The sequence below is a fragment of the Botryllus schlosseri genome, chromosome 3, assembly GCF_051294905.1.
Source record: "Botryllus schlosseri isolate E-star chromosome 3, Bs_hap1, whole genome shotgun sequence".
NCBI lineage: Eukaryota > Metazoa > Chordata > Ascidiacea > Stolidobranchia > Styelidae > Botryllus > Botryllus schlosseri.
In genome coordinates, this window is record NC_137238.1 from 20590345 (window position 1) to 20609356 (window position 19012).

General features: G+C 38.3%; 1 protein-coding gene and 1 long non-coding RNA gene across 2 annotated transcripts in view; both read left to right on the forward strand.

The window, feature by feature from the left end:
- The window catches only part of LOC145436055 (uncharacterized), a 307559-nt gene extending 289337 nt beyond the window's left edge, over positions 1-18222 (forward strand). Inside the window, exon 2 of the long non-coding RNA XR_013914152.1 lies at positions 18011-18222. This is a non-coding gene — a long non-coding RNA (uncharacterized LOC145436055). The remainder of the gene's footprint in view (positions 1-18010) is intronic.
- On the forward strand, positions 5033-5684 carry LOC145436043 (NFX1-type zinc finger-containing protein 1-like). The gene is made up of 3 exons (XM_080313334.1): positions 5033-5195; positions 5261-5386; positions 5479-5684. The coding sequence occupies exons 1-3, from the start codon at positions 5120-5122 to the stop codon at positions 5670-5672; spliced, it is 396 nt and encodes a 131-aa protein (XP_080169460.1). The 5' UTR covers positions 5033-5119; the 3' UTR covers positions 5673-5684.
- Positions 18223-19012: the final 790 nt, after the last annotated feature.

Consider the following 19012-nt stretch of genomic DNA (forward strand, 5'->3'; position numbering starts at 1 on the left):
TCGCTACGAACGGGCTGTAACCAAAGTTGAGAAATCTTTGTGTCCACAGATATAGAGGATGAATATAGTTAACACAATCACGAATCGACGTTTCTGAGTATTTCACGGATGTAATAAACTTGTTAGTGTCGCCTATCTAGAAGTACGCATGCGTTCGATTTCCAGACCGACTGTTGCGATGTTTAGGATTCGCTTACAATGACCAAGATTGAGGATTTAACATCAATGTCGTTACTGTCGGTAATCGCAACAGAGAATTGAAACATTACACAGTGTGAAAGTATCTCTTTGATATCAAAGCATTATCCCAAGTACACGATTAATACTCAACTCCGTTCACACTTTCTATAGAACGTGCTAAATGTAAAATATCGCGAGGTTACACTCTGGGACTTTGATCATTACAAAAGTAAATTGGGATATGTTTGCTAGACGCATCCAATTCAACTAGAAATGTCTAGTGCACAACACTCGTAATATCAAGGAAGTACTTGCTGAACTGTAATTCACTAAATGTGTTTTGGATTGTTGTTCATTTGTAGTATTGATTGACATTGTTTTCGAACCCTCAAATAATAATTCCCGACATGAAATCAAGCCGCTGAAAGTCGTTACCATCACAAAGAAACAATTTGTACGATGCTTACCAAATGTGTCCTATAGTTAGGTGTACTAGAACTATTTGTGTAACCCACCGACAAAGAAATCGGAAATTTTTCCGTTGTCATTCGCTAAAGTAAATGCCATCACAATACTCTGTCACTAAAAGACGTTACTTGTGTGTGATTGAATCCCTAGCAACTCACTAAACCGAACTCCAAATAAATTTTACTCACTCGACGGATATGAAACAGCGTCGCTTAATCGGTCTATATCGTTTTTCTAAATGCAAATCATATCCACCCAGCAGAAAACAATTTTCACTCGCTTGGTAATGAAACCGATTTGTAGGTCTTCATTCAATATTTTGTTTGTGTCAAATACTTTGCAATAAACACACTGGAGTGGTTGAGCTTTACATCATCAAGCTGTCATCTGTAAATCAAGATTACATCCAACTTGTAACTGTATCGTTTAACTACCGGGTTGCATCAGTTTGCTATTTTTATCATTTAGTGATTGCTGAACATACCAAACGATACACATTCACTTACGAAATACTGTGTTAATCGTAATTACCATCATCGTGATAATCGAAGTACATTTGTTTCGAGTTCATAACAACCGACTACTTCTCTATGACATGACGAATTTTTGAAAAGTTATGCTTAGAAGATTGGTTGCATATCACGAAAAATAATATACCACTCATATTGATACTGTTACTCCATTGATCGGTATTTTAAAACGAGTAAAATTTATTACTTGAGTTTCTCCGCTTACTATATTTAAATGTAAACTCACCCGTCTTTCAAAACCACAACAAACAATGATAAAAAAGTATGCAATCAAACACAACAAGTTTTACTTTTGTAGGACACTAATTATTATTCCACGCATCTCATTTCATACCAAGTGTATATTAAAGATATTCATGGCACACGAAAATATTCGCTCGATATTCCCATGCTACGAACCTGTACAATGATTGGTGGCGCTTTCAAACTGTTTCGATGTCACAAGAACTTTATCGTCTGAAGGGTTGTTCATAGTTCATGTATCTTAATAATCAAATAGTTCAACACAGAACTAGTACTAACAGAAACATCAGAGTTGTTTATACAAAAGTTTGTATGTGTGCAGTATGCGAATACCATGTGTAAGTCCAGCACAATTGCGGTATCCATCCGAGTTTAGTTAACACAAATTTATTACAACGGAGCCGCGTAAACTTTCGTGAAAGAAAAGCATACTCACTTCCCGAGGGTTCTGTCAATGTCATAGCAACAAACCAGCTACTTCAGCAACAGAGTACATATGTTTTCTAGTAACGACTCTCAAATCTTACACGCAGATCAATCTACTTTGCTAACGAAAAGTGATGAGTCATCACATGATCGTCCTCACAAAACAACCAGTAGATGGAGCTGTATTAAAATGTTCCTAACCCTTTGCACGCCAGAGACAAATTTTGTAATGGTTATGTTTAGTGAATCGAGTTGTGGTTCAGCGTCAAGTCTCCATGTTGAAGCGCACAATAAAACAGCACAGTCACAACCCAATTAAAACCACGAATCTATTTTCATTTCCTCACAAACTGCCACATACAGAAAAATAAATTTTATTTCACCAAAAACATACTTGTAACCAATCGCTTTCATGAAATACACAACACCATAAACATATTTACTTTCTACAACATAGACATTCCGATGTAGTCAAGAAATATTTTTATTAATCAAAATCATCGACTTCTGTTTACGGTGTTAGTGTGTGCATGTCATACATGTGGGGGCCCGTATTAAAATTCACACACGACTGAATGTAAGGAGATAGAAGTCTATCGCATAGATTTACATGTGGTCTTCGCTACGGTTTCAAAAAACGAATCATCTCTTTTGCATTGATCGAGACCGAACAAGTTAGTTACATGTATTCGCGGCCATGATTGTGTTTGTCATATGCGAATGATAGGGTTACTGTCAAATCTACATACAACAACCTTCTGGCACTCATAATAGCAATTTGATTCTCTCCCTTCGTAATTGTATACTCACGACAAGTATATTGTACAACTCGACAACTACGTTTAACAAGACCAACGACACTGAACCCAGTGTTGGGATCAAGTCACTACCTTCGAGTCACGAGTCATCTCGAGTCATTGCACATTTTGACTCGAGTCAAGTCAAGTCAATCGATTTTCAAAGGTGACTCGAGTCAAGTCAAGTCACTCGTTTTTTGGAGGTGACTCGAGTCAAGTCGAGTCAAGTCAAGTCAAGTCACGAGTCAAGTCACGATTCAAGTCAAATTGAAATTTCGAAGTATGAGTGATGATGCAAAGTCATTACATTTTGCTAACTAGATTAAGGACAGATGAATTGGCCATTTATCTTGAATCAAATAACGAATGTAAAGATAAACATACATGCAAAAATCGATGTTGCAGCACTCATGCAAACGTGGAACTGCTAATAAAATACGCGAGTAATTGTATAGTTACATCTACAGTCTGATTTTATCAGCCAATATAGGGGATCGAATACGAATCCTCGAGAAGTTGAAGAAATTGATGTGGTACAATACACTGCCCAAATACACAACCGTGAGAATATAAACGCGTAAACTATATTCGTTCGCTTTATATCAAACAAGATGGTTGGTAAAGGTGAGCACATCCGCAATGTAAGCTCAGAGCCGTCTTAGAAACAAGGATACACGTTGCTATTAGATTCATCTATTGCTATTAAGATAACGTAAGCTGTGATTGTTTCGTTAGCGGTCAAATTATTTGTGATGTGACAATGGAGAATCAGTGAAACGAACAATCAGCGAATGACCGGTTGCTTTCACAAGTGACACCGGCGTATCGCGAACAACCCAAACATAAACAAGATATGGTTATTTAATCGACACAGTTTACTTAATGACTTGAAATTGACTCGTGAATTTTGCTCCGAGTCACGAGTCAATCCACATTTTTGAAGCGCCGAGTCAAGTCAAGTCAAGCCATTTTTGCAAAGTGACTCGAGTCAAGTCAAGTCACACGAAAAAAGGGACTCGAGTCAGACTCGAGTCAAGTCATGACTCGAGTCATCCCAACACTGTCTGAACCAACGACGTTTACCTATGCAAAATTACCACTTTCACTTGGACGTCCACCGTTACCTGAGTAAAAATATCATTATCCTTTGGAGATCTTTGGTTTACCCAGAGTAACAATACATTTTCACTTGGAAATTCATATTTTCCCCGAACAACAAACCATTTTCACTTGGAAATATATTTTCTCCCGTGGGTAACAAACCATTTTCGTTTGGAAAACTATCATTTACCTGAGTACCAATACCGTTTTCACTTGGTGAGCTATGTTTTCCTAGGGTAACAAAACCATTTCATTTGGAAATATATTTTTTCCATGAGTAACAAACCCTTCCGCCTTGGCGGTTCGTCGTTTACACCTGAGTAAAAATATCATTCTCCTTTGGGGGTCGGACGTTTACCCAGAGTAACAATACATTTTCACTTGGAAATCTGTCATATACATGAGTAACAATACCGTTTAACTTGGAAATCTATTTTTTCCCTGAGTAACAATACCATTTTCGTTTTGAAAACTGACAACCCCACGCGAAAATTTGACATTTTTTGTATATTGGTACGACAGACAGCGACAAAATATACACCAACCACAACTCCGATACATTTGTTTAATCAAATATTCACTTGCTCTGATTCATCCCATCAAAATCATTGGTTACTCGCATGCAATGTGCTGTTGTACATCTACATGTATGTTTTCGGAATTGGCGAATAAAGGGGTTTCCGATATGTCCGTGATGTCCGGGTTCGTGCTTTGGATTTTCCAGAGTCAAAATGTCTGAATAAAACACCTCCTCGAAAAATACCAATGCATACACCATCACATCAAGTACGTCACGATTGTTCATACATACCAAGTATTCGCGTAAACGAGGTGCACATACAATGCGTAGGTGTTCAAACATCATGGAAAACAAATTCATGTTCTCAAGTCTCATCATGCGACGACTCTGTACATTCAATGTGGGTATAGTTATAAGCTCTCTCTTCGACACATTATTCGAAATTTCATGTCGGTGATGTCATATTTTATGATATGATTGTGGATATAGAATGTTCCTTACAATTCTCTACTAGTTGCTGACGATTATCTTGAGGAATGTCAGCCGAAATATTCGTATTCATTTAGACATGAATATACTATACAGCACTCAATTGAGTATAGTTAGATATACAAAGCTAGGGAGGTATATTTGATATTCTAAATTATAACAAACGCTAGCTGTCTGAAAGATTGACGTTGCATAACTATTAACTGTTTGAGTTATCAGCTCAAACAGAAGTGTTTTCTTACTGATCGATGGCCGCTTCTTCTCTTAAAGAGAAGACGTGACATAAGATTTGTCTATTACTGCCATGCACAGAACTTCCAGGACCAAGTCGACCAGCTGCCTCAAAAACCGTGTGTTCAATCGACATGAACAAAGTCTACGTTGCGGTCGAATCGGAAGCATATTTTGAAGCTTACAGACACGTGCTGGCTGGGCTTAAGGGTAGAACGAATGGCTTCAATTTCATTGGCCATTACCAGGTAAAACCAGGTACAATTAAACTTCAGATACTTACAGCCTTCCACTGGAAAGGTATATCGTTAGCTGTGCGAGAGACATACGCCCACCACCGTACCTCCGTCCGGAAACTGGCCAACGACTCGGTTATAATTTTTCATCTATCACGGGGTCAGGTTAGACCTGTTTTGAGACTTCTTCCCCTACTCCAAATGTGAGAAATAGGCTATGTTGCTTTCCGTTGACGCATGTCTATGTTGAAATGCAGACAAATCGATTGACCTGCTTGGTCAGGAATGGCCCACGCACGAAGAACTTGGGTTAAATCACTCGCAAGCAGCTGCTTTGAAATTGGCTCTAACCAACGAACTGACGATTATCCAAGGGCCTCCAGGAACTGGGAAAACTCATGTCGGCATAGCAGTAATGAACATTTTGCTCCGGAATCAGAACGCCTGGTAACAATAAATCCATCCAAACAACAACAACAGCGTTTGACTGTCTGGTGAATATTCTAGACTCCAGGAAACGTGCTATATAGCCTACTGCACGCTGAGAATTGAATACATTCCACCGTACCACGATATACCCTGTTCAAGTAAACGTTGTACCAAATTACGAGGTCGAATGTACTGACTTCTTATATCGGATAAAAGTATGCTCGGTTACCGGCACGATATAACAATGGTTGCAAGTCATTATTTAGTGTAATTTCGATTCTAAATTGTAGGTCGCGGACCGACAATATGGAAGAAAGTGCTTCACATTCCCCGATTCTCGTTTTATGCTACACAAATGATGCACTGGATCGGTTTCTTGCGGAGATTGCGAAGTTCACACGGAAAATAATTCGCATCGGAGGGCGTTGCCAAAATAAAGCACTGAAAGATATTTCAAATAAGATCCAAAGGGAAACGGACATGAGGAAAAGTTAGATATTTCGCCTTAGAGACATTGCCGTATGGATTAGGCCTACTCTAAGGATTAATGGGATGGTTCTCACCTTGGACCAGGGGTCGCCAACTAAAAACTGGTCGCGGGCCGCTTTTAAAATTTCGTGGCGACCGCGGGTGGCATGAACTCGATATCAGAGTTAGATCAATTGTAATTTGTAATTGAGATGAATGTAATTATTACATTTTTTCATGTAGTTGTAATTATAATTGTAATTAAAGCAGTTCTATTTTGCGTAATTTTAATTGCAATTTGATAACAATTTTGCTCAATTACAATTTCAATTACATTTTTATGGAAACCTGACAATCACAACATAAAATATTCAATCAATCAATCATTAATTCGTCCCACCAGTGAAAATCTGGTACGGACCAGGATGACGACGAGGGGCCGCAAGGCCTTAGTACACAGTCCCCACCTGTAATAATTTGCCTATTTACATCGGTGTTCTATGCGTGCCGCGTTATAACTAGACAATTCAGCCATGCCAAACTGTTTGCCATACTTCAGTAGCAACAGAAAACTTTGTGAATTACAATATAGGCTAAACCAGTGGTTCACAAACTGGGGGCGTGCCCCCTTGGGAGGCGTGAAAGCATCTGAAGGGGGGCGCGAAGCTCCGGTAAACTGAAATTTTTTCCGCGCTTGGCGCGATTCACCTCCATTTCATAGATATTGCTCTGCGTATTGTCCGGATTTCATATTGGAGAATTCTCTCATCAACAGTCATAACCTTCCATACCATCAAACTATCTTTAAGGATTGCTAACTATATTTCACTGTCATAAAGGGGGCGTGTCTAAAAAAGTTACAGAACCAGTGTGCTAAACTAAATCTTACTATATCAAAAATGAATGAACAGCAAATAAACTCCTCTGAAACCTGTGCTCAGCCATTTCCTACACCATGGTCATAGTTTTATTTTGAAATCTCTGACCAGTACCGAGGCTTGCTGCAATAATTGCAAAAAGAGATTCAAGTTTCCAATCAAGGCTTCATCAAACTTGATCACGCATTTGTTGAGATGTTATACCAATCTTACGTCAAATCTTGGCCAAATTTATTGGTGCCAGAAATTTTCGCACCCTAATGTTCATCAAATGCAATCTAACAGTTTCCGAGCAAGTGAAAATGTAAATGCGAACCAAAATGTTGTAATTCGTAGTTATCAGGAGGTTCTTTCCTTTTGAAGTTATTTTAATTTTACACATCTTATCGGTATCATCCTTATCGCTGACGCCTTACCAATTACATTTCATTATCCTCACTCAGCTCTGACTGAGTAGCCTAATCGTTTGATTACATTTCATTGACCGTCCTGTAGTCTATTCGCTGTTAAACGCTTAAACTTTTGGTTGTTAGCAGTCGCTTAAAACATTTTTCAGTGTTTGTAGTTTTCAGTACTCATGATCAGGAATAGTTCGAATACGTTCAAGTTTTTTTTTAATTAAAGAGTATTCTACGTATCATGAATGAAACATGAATACTGAATAGCTTGAGATTGTTGCTAATTACGCCGCTACAGTTGCCAAAGAACACCTCTCTACCGAATCAATTACATGTTTAACAGTAATTGTAATTGCAATTGTAATTCGATATTATTAGCATTGAGTAATTGTAATGTAATTGAAACATACAAGGAAGTAATTGTAATTGTAATTGAACTGAGTTATTGTAATTAATCTGCTCGAATTATTGTAATGGATCTGCTCTAATCTCTGCTCGATATCGATATAAATAGGCAACCAGGTTCTAAAACTCTATGCCAGTACAACTATGTGCTACCTAACAACCGCATAGTGACCCCAAAAGAACTAATATTTTATTGAAGCAATACAAATACAACAAAAAATCTTTATCATCAAATTATCGTCAAACCGCTGTCCTTGACCGTTTTCTAAGCGTCTCGGTTTTGTCAGTGTTTGGGCCATTGCACGTCAAGGCAATATGCTCAATTGCTCATTCGTATCAGCTGATTCTCCCTCGATGGAATGCTGTTGCCAGCGCCACAGCCACTGTAGCTAGTGACGAATGTTGGGCACCGGAAAATAGCTTATTTGGAAACAACAAAAACAATACGTTGAATCTGTAGCCAATTTCAGCATTTCAAAATGGTTTTCTTAGCTTTCTTCCGAAATACCAAATCAAGTCGCGGGCCGCATAACATGAGGTCGCGGGAGTAGTTATTATGATCGGTCGTGACTTGGTGTTGTTTGCATGGGGCTCTTATGGGTGCAGTCACACGCGGCTGGGAAACCCGGGGTGGCACGGTAACCCTTTTGACCCCCCCTCTCGGTCGCACGCGGCTATTGCGTCTTATGGCCCCTCTCGCGCGGTAACCCTTTTCAGTATAGGGTGCGGTCGCACGCGGCTTCGAAATCCCGTGTTCGCACGACCACCCTTTTTGACCCCCTCTCGGTCGCATACGGCTATTGTGTCTTGTGGTCGCACGTTAACCCTTTTCAGCATAGGGATCGCTCGCACGCGGCTTCGTTGTTGACATGTCGTACTTCGTGTTGAATATGTATCACGTGATTGGTCCTTAGTTAATGTGTGTATCCCAAATTATTATATATGACCGAGTCGAGGTAATCCTAACGTTTACGGTGAATGCGACTTCAATATATCGTTATTCTTATAGCCGACACGGTAACGTAGCTGATATAGACGCGACATGATAACGTTACAGTATAGGGATCGCTCACATGGTTCTACATGAAGACGTCATAGTTCAGTCGTGACAAATGACCGATCACATTCTAACTCAAGTCTTTTCTCGCTGACTATTGATTCTTACGTAACCTGAATAGTACGCTGAGACTCAGTTCGGATTATTCGCACCTTCCATACCGCTGTTTTGCACCTACAGAATAGTCTGCTGTTCACAACCACAACAAGAATCACAAGTATACACATTATACATTCATTGTATTTATTACTCTGAAATCAAACGCTTCACAAAAGCACGCATAATCGTATCATTAACTTCGCTCACAAAGTAATATTTTGGTAATTAGTCTTTCACAGAACCTTCGTAGACGGCAATTCGTTTTCACGCCTTGGAATAGAGATCGACTTGACTTGTGCGCTAACAATCACGAGACTACTGTGCTAATTTACCAACTAGAAATGAAACGCACTACACAATTCAAGTTGAATCGTACCCTAATACGTAAATTTATCACCTTGACATCAAGATATTATTATTCAAAGTCCGTAAACATGGTACTGTCTTATATCAATAACATTAAGAATGTTGATGGCTTGGTTGTCGGATTATTCACTCGTTGATTTGAAACAAACGTTGAAACATACAACTCTACCATTGGTCCGTAATTCTTTTTGTTACAACTGAGTTTCTGAAAATGCTATCATTACCGCACCCCGAAATTTTACCGTGTTGGAACACGCAAGAGAGTCAAGCACAAAAACATTCACATGTGTTAAGCCTAATTTTCACTTACTTGATTATATTACTACAACTTGTAAACTTTATTAATTCATCCTGGTGAACACGAATAGTATTGCTCACTTGTAATATTCACATATTGATCTGAATAATAACAACTCATGAGACCCCTACGACTTTATTAACGAACTAGTTATTTTTGACGAAAGTGGAAATGCAAAAACTCTATTCGTCTCGACATCTCAACATCTTACAACACTCGAAAGAATCAATTACGAAAACACTACCAAGTAAATCCGTTGTAAATTACATAACTCAAGAGTATGTATCCGAAAGCAGACAAAAGACACTTGGAAAACCACCACCTCCAGCAATCAATACCAGTTGTATTCTTCATATTTCATCACTCTACTGTAAAAGCGATTTCTAGTTTTCACGATGCAACAACTACAAATAAATGCTTGTGACTTGTGACTAACATTGAGTGTACGAGATTTGAATATCCGAAAAATTACCGAGAATGAATTTTCCACAGATGAATCCGTATACTTTAATGTAAGCTATCGTGAGACAAGTAAGTCCTTTACGATGACATTGATTCACAATTTGATATTCATATCATACCCATTTTTGAAATCAACGCTTGACGAAAATACGAACAATCGTGACATCAACAACTCGATTATAATCAAAGTAATTCACGGTTATACAAATTGTATTAAACCCAACACCAAAACAAAAGGACTTTTTAGTTGATTAAAATCAAACCAACTGTCTTCAACTTTTGTCTTTTTAGATTGCGCTCGACAATTCATCACGAATGAGTTTGAGTTAACGGAAATGGTATTACGTCTCGACATGTTAAGATCTTACCATACTCCGAAGAGTCAACAAGGAAAAACCTTGTCAAGTAAATCCGTTTGTAACTTACCCAACCAACTCAACAGTATCCGTACGGAAAGAAGACAAGAATACGCGAGTACATACAATCGCTACAATCTAAAATCCATAGCAAGTTCGGTTGTAGTCATATACCGCCAAATCGTCTTTTTTGTTCAACTGTAGAAGTCGTTACTATTCTGTAAGATAAAGTAATTACTACTCGGTATATTTTATGAACCAAAGTAAATACTACTCGGTGTGCGGTTTGAGATTAACATATTACATTTGAGTATACGAGATTTGAAAGTCTGACCGACATAGTTTGAAAATTCATTTCTTACAATCGAACGCACGCGTTATATTGAAAATTATCATGATGTAAACATAAGAATTGACACATTGATTTGGCATATGAGATTTTGTAATAGTCGATCATGACTTGATTATTAAATTACGACATAATTAGACCAGGGTTGTGTTAAAGGTTATCACGATACCAACAACTTTTCAGAAACATTGCTATTAACATATCGATTTGTTAAACTAGATTAACATGTCTGAAATGTTTTGATTGGGAATATTAAGCCGTGTTCGTAAAAACCACGCAGCGTATTGTGGATATCAGGAAATATTTTACAAATGTAATTGTCTCCAGTAACCAAGACTAAAGATGAAACAACAATTTCCTTTGTTGAACAATAACCGGTACAATACTTTATCGTCGTAATCTGCGGTTAGAATTGAAACACTTACCCGGTGTCAAGATATCACACTAGGTGAATTGACATACCGCCGCTTGATTAATGCTTAATCCGTTCACACCATTTCACACACTTTGTTCATTACAAAAAACAAATTGGAATATGTTTGCTAGACACCTCCTATTCAACTATTCATGAGTAATACAGAAACCTCTTAACATTAATAAAATCGAAATACGCGCTACACTTAAAGCTACTAAATGTGCTTGTATTGTTGTTCATTAGTGATCATACATTATCATTTGAATCTTCTAAAGTAATTATAATCATAAAAACCAAACTACTGAAAGTCCTTACCACCACAAAAACAATTTGTATGATATTCACCAAACGCATCCTAACTCAGTATGCAGAAATTATTTGTAGAGTGCATACCGGCAAAGAAATCGGGAACACAACCAACACCGAAAATGATAAACACGTTTCGCGTTACTATTGACACAAGTTCATTTCTATCGGGCGAAATAAATGCGATCACAAAACTCAGAGCATGCAAAGGTCTTGATTGATATACATTTCGATTTGTGTCTTATGATACCAGCAAGCATTTTAGACATATTACGAATTGTTAAACCAAAGTCGTACATCCGATTAATAGTTGATTGGAAACTTGTTCACGTACCTCAACCATTACAGAAAAGTATAACACCATTGTCCGACAATCTTTTACAAAAAGGATCGAAACCAAGTCACTCAAAGTCGTTACCGTCACATAAACAATTTGTACGACGTTTGCTAAATGCGTCCTATAGTTAGGTGTACTAGAAATATTTGTAAAACACACTCCGGTAAAGAAATCGACGAAAAGATATCCTACACCTAAATCTGGTAAAACCATTTTGCACTTTTTGTTCATTAGTATGGTATCCATTTGAATTTTTCCATTTCCTTTCGTCAAAGTAGATGTAATCATAGTCACTAAAGAACTTACTTGGACGTGCTTGAATTCTAGACATAGCTCTGATTTACCCGACACAAGACTCAAGAACAACCCTAGTTTCAACTGAGAACACATATCCAAAATATCACACACTTCGCTATTCCTAAAGCGCAAACACCCGACACAAAATATTACTTGTTGTGTTGTTGCGGTATCATCTTCACAATATCACACGCAATACAAATGATGGTTATGTGTAACATGCTATCGACTTGAATCACACCAACATGGAAGAGGATTTACTCACTCTTTACATAACGATTTTGACCAACATCACGTCGTCGGTGTGTATCGTTTTTTCTAGATACAAACTATGTTAGTGTAGCGGAAAATAATTTAGTGTAACGAAAAACAATTTTTACTCTCTTGACTTATGAAAACAACAGACGAGTCTTCATTCAATATTTTGTTTGTGTCAACTAGTTACTTTGTATGATACGACTGAAACCCCGCGATTTTTTCAGATCACAATATAAAAGATATTTACATCACACAAAATACTCCACTTGATATTCCCATACTATACTAAACTGCGGAATGGTTGGTCAGACTCTACAAAATGTTTTGATATCGTTTTTTACACGAATGGTCCCGCATCCAAATATTCAAATATTCCAACACACAACTATAGTACTTAAAGAAATATCATATAGTTCTTGTAACATAGTTGTATGAATATACTATTCAATTGTATATTGAAGTTTTCTACCTCCAAGAAGATCTTCAAAGTTGTATGTGTACAATGTATATCGTGAGTCCTACACATTCATGATATCCACCCGAGTTTGACTTTTAGAAAATATCATATCGACATATTGACGTTTTCAAAAACAAAACCGTGGTCCCTGTTTGATAGATCTATCTATCAACGTCATGACAGTAATCTAGTTACTTCCATAAAAGAGTATGTATTCGACTTACATTCCACAAATCTAACGCGCAAAACAATTTACTTTACTAACGAGAAGTGACAAGTATAATCGGATGATTTTCCATACATCAAAACAACTAAAGGTGGTGCTATATTAAAAACGTTGCTAACCTTTGTGCGCCAGCTGTAAATCACACAAGCAACAAGTTTCAAGATTCCAGTTATTGAAAAAACATTAAAGTGTTTCTCCTGCGCCAAGTCGTTATGTTGACGAAAGCGTATATTGTAATATCATGATCGATTTGCATTCGTTGGTCACAAACTGTCACTACTCTAAATAATTATTTTTCACTCAAACACAAAAGTATACTTGTCACCATTCGTTTTCATCGAGCACGAGTTCAAGAAACTTACTTACTACGACATGAATTGTTATTTATACGTTGTGTAAAAAGGTAATAATTAATTTTAGTAACACTATATCAATGCCATCGAGTTGTGTGAAGAGATTTACATGTGGTCTTGTGGATTTAATCGAAGCATTCAACATGGTCTAACTGTAGACTCTTCTCTCCTATACAGCAACTTGGTAATCGAAATACACGCATTCACATTTGAACAACGATCTTGTTTCGTCACGTAAAAAATATCTTCACTATCGCGATACTCTGTACAGGGCGTGCAAATCCTTTTCACACTCATAATAGTAAACCAACGGCTACCGGCGACATCGTTTAACAATACCAACGACACTGAACCCACGGCACTTACCCGAATAAAAATATCATTTTCACTTGGAAATTTATTTTCCCCCCGAGCAACAAACCATTTTCTGTTGGGGATCTGGCGTTTACCCAAAGTAATGATACATTTTCACTTGGGGGTCTAGCGTTTCCTAGAGTAACAAACCCTTTTCACTTGGAAATAGATTTTTTTCTCCGAGTAACAAAACCATTTTCGTTTGGAGATCTATCGTTACCTAGAGTAACAATCCGTTTTCGTCTGGAAATATGTTTTTACTCTGAGTAATAAACCATTTTCGTTTGGAAATATATTTTCTCCGAGTAACAAGACCATTTTCGCTTGGAGATGTGATGTTTGCCTAAGTAAAAATACCATTTTCGTTTTGAAATCTGATAACCACACGCATCAATTTGGTATTTGCTGTATTGGCGAAAGTTTGAAATAGATTAGAACGAACAGTGACGAAAATATATACGACAACCGGCTTCAGAGTATACTCGCGTCGGTAGCAACACATCCGTATCATCGGTTAACCACATGAAATAACAATATACTCTTGTATATCGAAATGTATGCTTTGGAAAATGACGAATATTGTGTGTCTTGATGTGTGTGTGTGTCCGGGTTCGTACTTTAGTTTTTGCACAGAGTCCATACGTCTGAATAAAACACCACCTCGACTTTGGTAACTGCTTGGTACTTGGATAATGATTGAATTTATGTTCCCGTCGCGCTAACGATTCCGGGTTGAGTTTTCTCACCCATGTTTACTATATTGTGTCTTTATTGGTCGATACATGTCGCTCCAGTCAGCTGAAACCGGATCACTAATATGAGAAATTGTGTGGACCGGATCCGGATATTCACTCATGAACCAACGACCGATATTCAAGTAAACATGTTACAACCCGTGTTTTGTCTCCATGAAAAATACCAATGCATACACCATCACACACATCAAGTACGTCACGATTGTGACACAAGTATTCGCTAACGAGGTGTACAACAATACGTCGGTGTGCAAACATCATGGGACACAAAATCATGTTCTCAAGTCTCATCATGCGCCGACTCTGTACGGTATGGAACACTTTAATGTTTTTTCAATAACCGGAATCTTGAAACTTGTTGCTTGTGTGATTTACAGCTGGCGCACAAAGGTTAGCAACGTTTTTAATATAGCACCACCTTTAGTTGTTTTGATGTATGGAAAATCATCCGATTATACTTGTCACTTCTCGTTAGTAAAGTAAATTGTTTTGCGCGTTAGATTTGTGGAATGTAAGTCGAATACATACTCTTTTATGGAAGTAACTAGATTACTGTCATGACGTTGATAGATAGATCTATCAAACAGGGACCACGGTTTTGTTTTTGAAAACGTCAATATGTCGATATAAGAAAATATGACCGCGAAAATATGACCCCGCGCAGAGCACACAGCACGGAGAGATGGCTATTCACAAGCTAAGTTATTTCGATTACGATTTGGTCCTGCAGACCAAGAAAACTGTGGAAGGTGAACCAGACCTGCGCATTTAAACTTTTATTTGTAAGCTCAAAAAGTTTAATTTTGAGGATGCTATTGGGCTATAATTACCCTAGCACAGAGGTTGCCAATAATAACACGCCAAAAATAACACGGCCTGAGGATATAGCTAAAAAGTGTCACTCGGCCCGCCAACGTATTTTCTACTTCTCATTTGGCCCGTCGAGAAAAATAATTGCCCACCGCTGATATAGGGTGTATTCGCTTTGTTTATGATATCTAAGAAAGATTTGCCCTGTCTCTGCCTCAACTCTACCTTTGGTTGTCAATCCACTCAGCGTACCCGACTGTGTCAAATTTTGTTATCCTGATTTTAACGTCATGGCTGTGTAAAGTCGCATAATGCGTGATGAGTATATTAGAAAACGAAACATCGGATTCGGATTGAAAGTAGAGCATGACATGTAGTTATGCTTATGCATAATCACGCCATGTCGTTAACACCCGGTGGACACTGGACAGTACGCATGCCCTACCATCACATCACACGTGAAAATTAAACCTTAAAATAAAGTTACATTTTTATATTCTATAGGAATCCATCTCACGTGCTAAATACAACTTATTAAAGGGGGCCAGTTGGCAACACTTTTTATATCAGCATTCGCCTGTACTTATGCAATGCATGTCAGTCTTCTTTATCAATATTAAAAACTACGACGACATGAATATATATGGTGAATGTTGGTGACCCCAGCAAAATATTAAGGCGGTCCCATATGGACTTGCGACCCGCAGGATGCCAACCGCTGCTCTAATTGTTTACAGACCCCAGCCTGGTGTGCCAGGTTTGTGATGATCTCATGCATATCTTTATGTTCTAGTGCCACCGATGCATATTTGGTGCACTGTGTGGATTAAGGTTCGTGGTGCTCGAGCAATATGCTATCCTAGAAGCCGTATAATCAGTTCAATCCAAAAATCCCACTATTAGGAGAACTTCCGTTCTCGTTATGACGACGAATTCGGGATAATTCATGAAAGTCAATGTATTTATTTTCATCAATCACAAAAGAGTGAAGATGGAAATTTCAGACTTGTACAAACTACTGGATTTCCAAAATACGCAAGTAGAACTATAAGTAGAACTACTCTCTTTTCAAAATTCGCAACTACAACTAGAATTAAAACTAACGATCTTTGAAAATTTGCAACTTATACACAGCTAACTTGGAAAATATATAACTTGTATTCTTCTACCGCTTGTCACTGAACCTGAGTTATCAATTTAAATTGCAGAAAGAATGGACACGCTGGCCTGCGAGATATTATCAGGCATTAGGGAGTCATATTGCTATGTTCGGGAGTTGGATGGTCGCCAAGTTCCACCGAGATTGCTCAAACAATTTTATCGACCACACGGGGTGAAAGGTAAGGATTCAAACATATTAATACAATAATTCCAACATGATATCACCAGTTCATTACGATATGCCCATCATGAAGTTTCAAATTCTGACTAACTTTTGCCTTGGGACTTTTTTATTGCAGCTGGTTCAATATGATGAAGCTCTCCCCGATCCATTCATTCATCGGAACGTCTATATCAAAAATATTGAATATTGCCAGTAATATATGACAACACAGTGGTTGGACTAATGTGTGGTGGGAAGTATCGTTATAGGTTTCGGCTAACATCTTTATTTACTATTTGTCGGCGCACTTACTGCTTCAGACGATATCTGCTGGGTGCTGACCGTTTCGGTTTTGTTCGCAGTATTCGTAACTAGATACCTTATCAAGCTGATGATAAAAATGATAACTACCTCCCAGAATACCGAATGTCATTATTTTCACAACGAGCCTGAAATACTCTCATCGATTAATAACGGCGCCTTCGAGATTGGTCAAACATACCGCCAACATGCCCAAATCCAGGTTGAAAACTGCGAACTGGATTCTTCACTCAGGGCCGAACAGTTCCGTACTTTAACAATACCGCATAAATTAGTTATTTGAACTTCAGGGATTCCGGTCGAACAGTTACAGTATTGGCTGGGCTTGCGCCCTCAACGAATCAATAAACTACAGTATTTGCTGGGATTGCTCCCTCAACGAAGCAATGAAGTTTCCAAAGACCCCCGCCGAGAGTGGGTAATTGGCGATGGTCTGTGCAGACTTTTGGCGAATATACGCAGACCGATGGGGACATCAAATGAACGAGCTTCGGGAAATTTTGGTAGGATGTTCTCGTTTGTGTATACTACAGATGATCTATTGCAGTGGTTCTCAACCTTTTTTTTTGTCTCGTGGACGACTTGGGCCCATATTTGACCCGAAATTCCCCGACAGCAGAAAGCATTCCGATGACAAAATGAGGTGTTTTTTCGCCTAAACAGGAAACCATATATGTTATTACGTATGGTTCACGAGCGAAACCGGGTTAATTACCGGTCAACGCCAGACTTGTCGTTTATGTCTATCGCCAACATTAATGTTATGAAAACTCAGTGTGCAATAAGGGACTAGTTGCGCGAAGCACAAACAGTTTTCAAAGGTAATGAATTGATTTATATACTTTTTAACTGCATATATCGCATAGACGTGATCAAATTCTTTGGTAGAACTGATGAAAACGGTGTATTCGAGAATTTCGGGCTCCGATTTCACACGGTAATGAATATCCATGAAGTTGTCGCGAGCTAGCTTTGGATGGGGCCATTATTACTAATAACTATGGTAAAGAGGTGGCGAGATAGCGAAGTGGTATAATCCGCGGCTGCAACACCAATGGGTGCGGGTTCGAGTCCGACCGAGGTCGACTTCAGAATTCCGATACCTAAGTGTTGGAGGTTTACCTAGGCTCCTCCTCGCCACCTCATCCGCGTCAGCGGTGTCTTATAAAAGCCTTGAGGTGGGCCGTGCTATAAGTCGGCAGTTACGGAAAAATAAAAAATAATATCGGCCTGGTGTAAATGACCATAGCAGTCGACAAACACCATGAATACCCCCAAAACAAACTATGGTAAAGCTTGTTGTTATTTCGGCACCTCCTGTAAAGATTGTCGCTATACTCAAAATATATTAGAATTGCTCGTATGTACAAGATCGAACCGAAATGGAAATTCCTTTTGTGAGAAGCATGTGATTCCGAATTCGCATTTCTTCACTGGGTCAACGGTTTTGGATAATATTCGCTGGCTCGTGGTACAGAACTTCAATATAGCTTTCAATGCAACATCCATAGTAAAAAAATATTTCTAGAACTCGAAGACTTTTCGGGTGCACACTAAAGGGATATAAACAGATTTAAAAGCAAAACCAAAAAAGGCAACGTATGACGCAACAATCGAAATGACGTAAATGAAAATCGCATTGTAACAATGGCAACAATAACAAACTTTGAAGTATACGGACATACGAGTAGCAGCGCAATTTGTACATAAACAGTTTCACTAGGGTTACCATACGTCCCCTATAAAGAGGATGTGTCCTCTTTTTTGACTTTTTTGAAAGTGTCCTCTTTTTTGAGAATTTTGGTCATATCTATAGCAAAACTCGACTGAGATGCCGTAAATCAGCACCGAAGTGACGCCCCGACGGGTATATCGGGAGCTGAGTGGAAAGTTGACCTTTTTTTTAGTCAACCACCTGACAATGTGAAGGAAAAAACTGTATTTTGGGCGCTGAGCGAGAAAGTTGACTTATTTTATCAACCGACCATTTTTTGAAAATTCTCATCCGGTTTT

Bases quoted from the DNA above. Each gene is read 5' to 3' on its own strand.
- LOC145436043 (XM_080313334.1), top strand. From the start codon at position 5,120: ATGAACAAAGTCTACGTTGCGGTCGAATCGGAAGCATATTTTGAAGCT. The intron at 5,196-5,260 runs GTAGAACGAATG...ATTAAACTTCAG, and splicing joins CGTGCTGGCTGGGCTTAAGG to ATACTTACAGCCTTCCACTG. The intron at 5,387-5,478 runs GTTAGACCTGTT...GTTGAAATGCAG, and splicing joins TTCATCTATCACGGGGTCAG to ACAAATCGATTGACCTGCTT.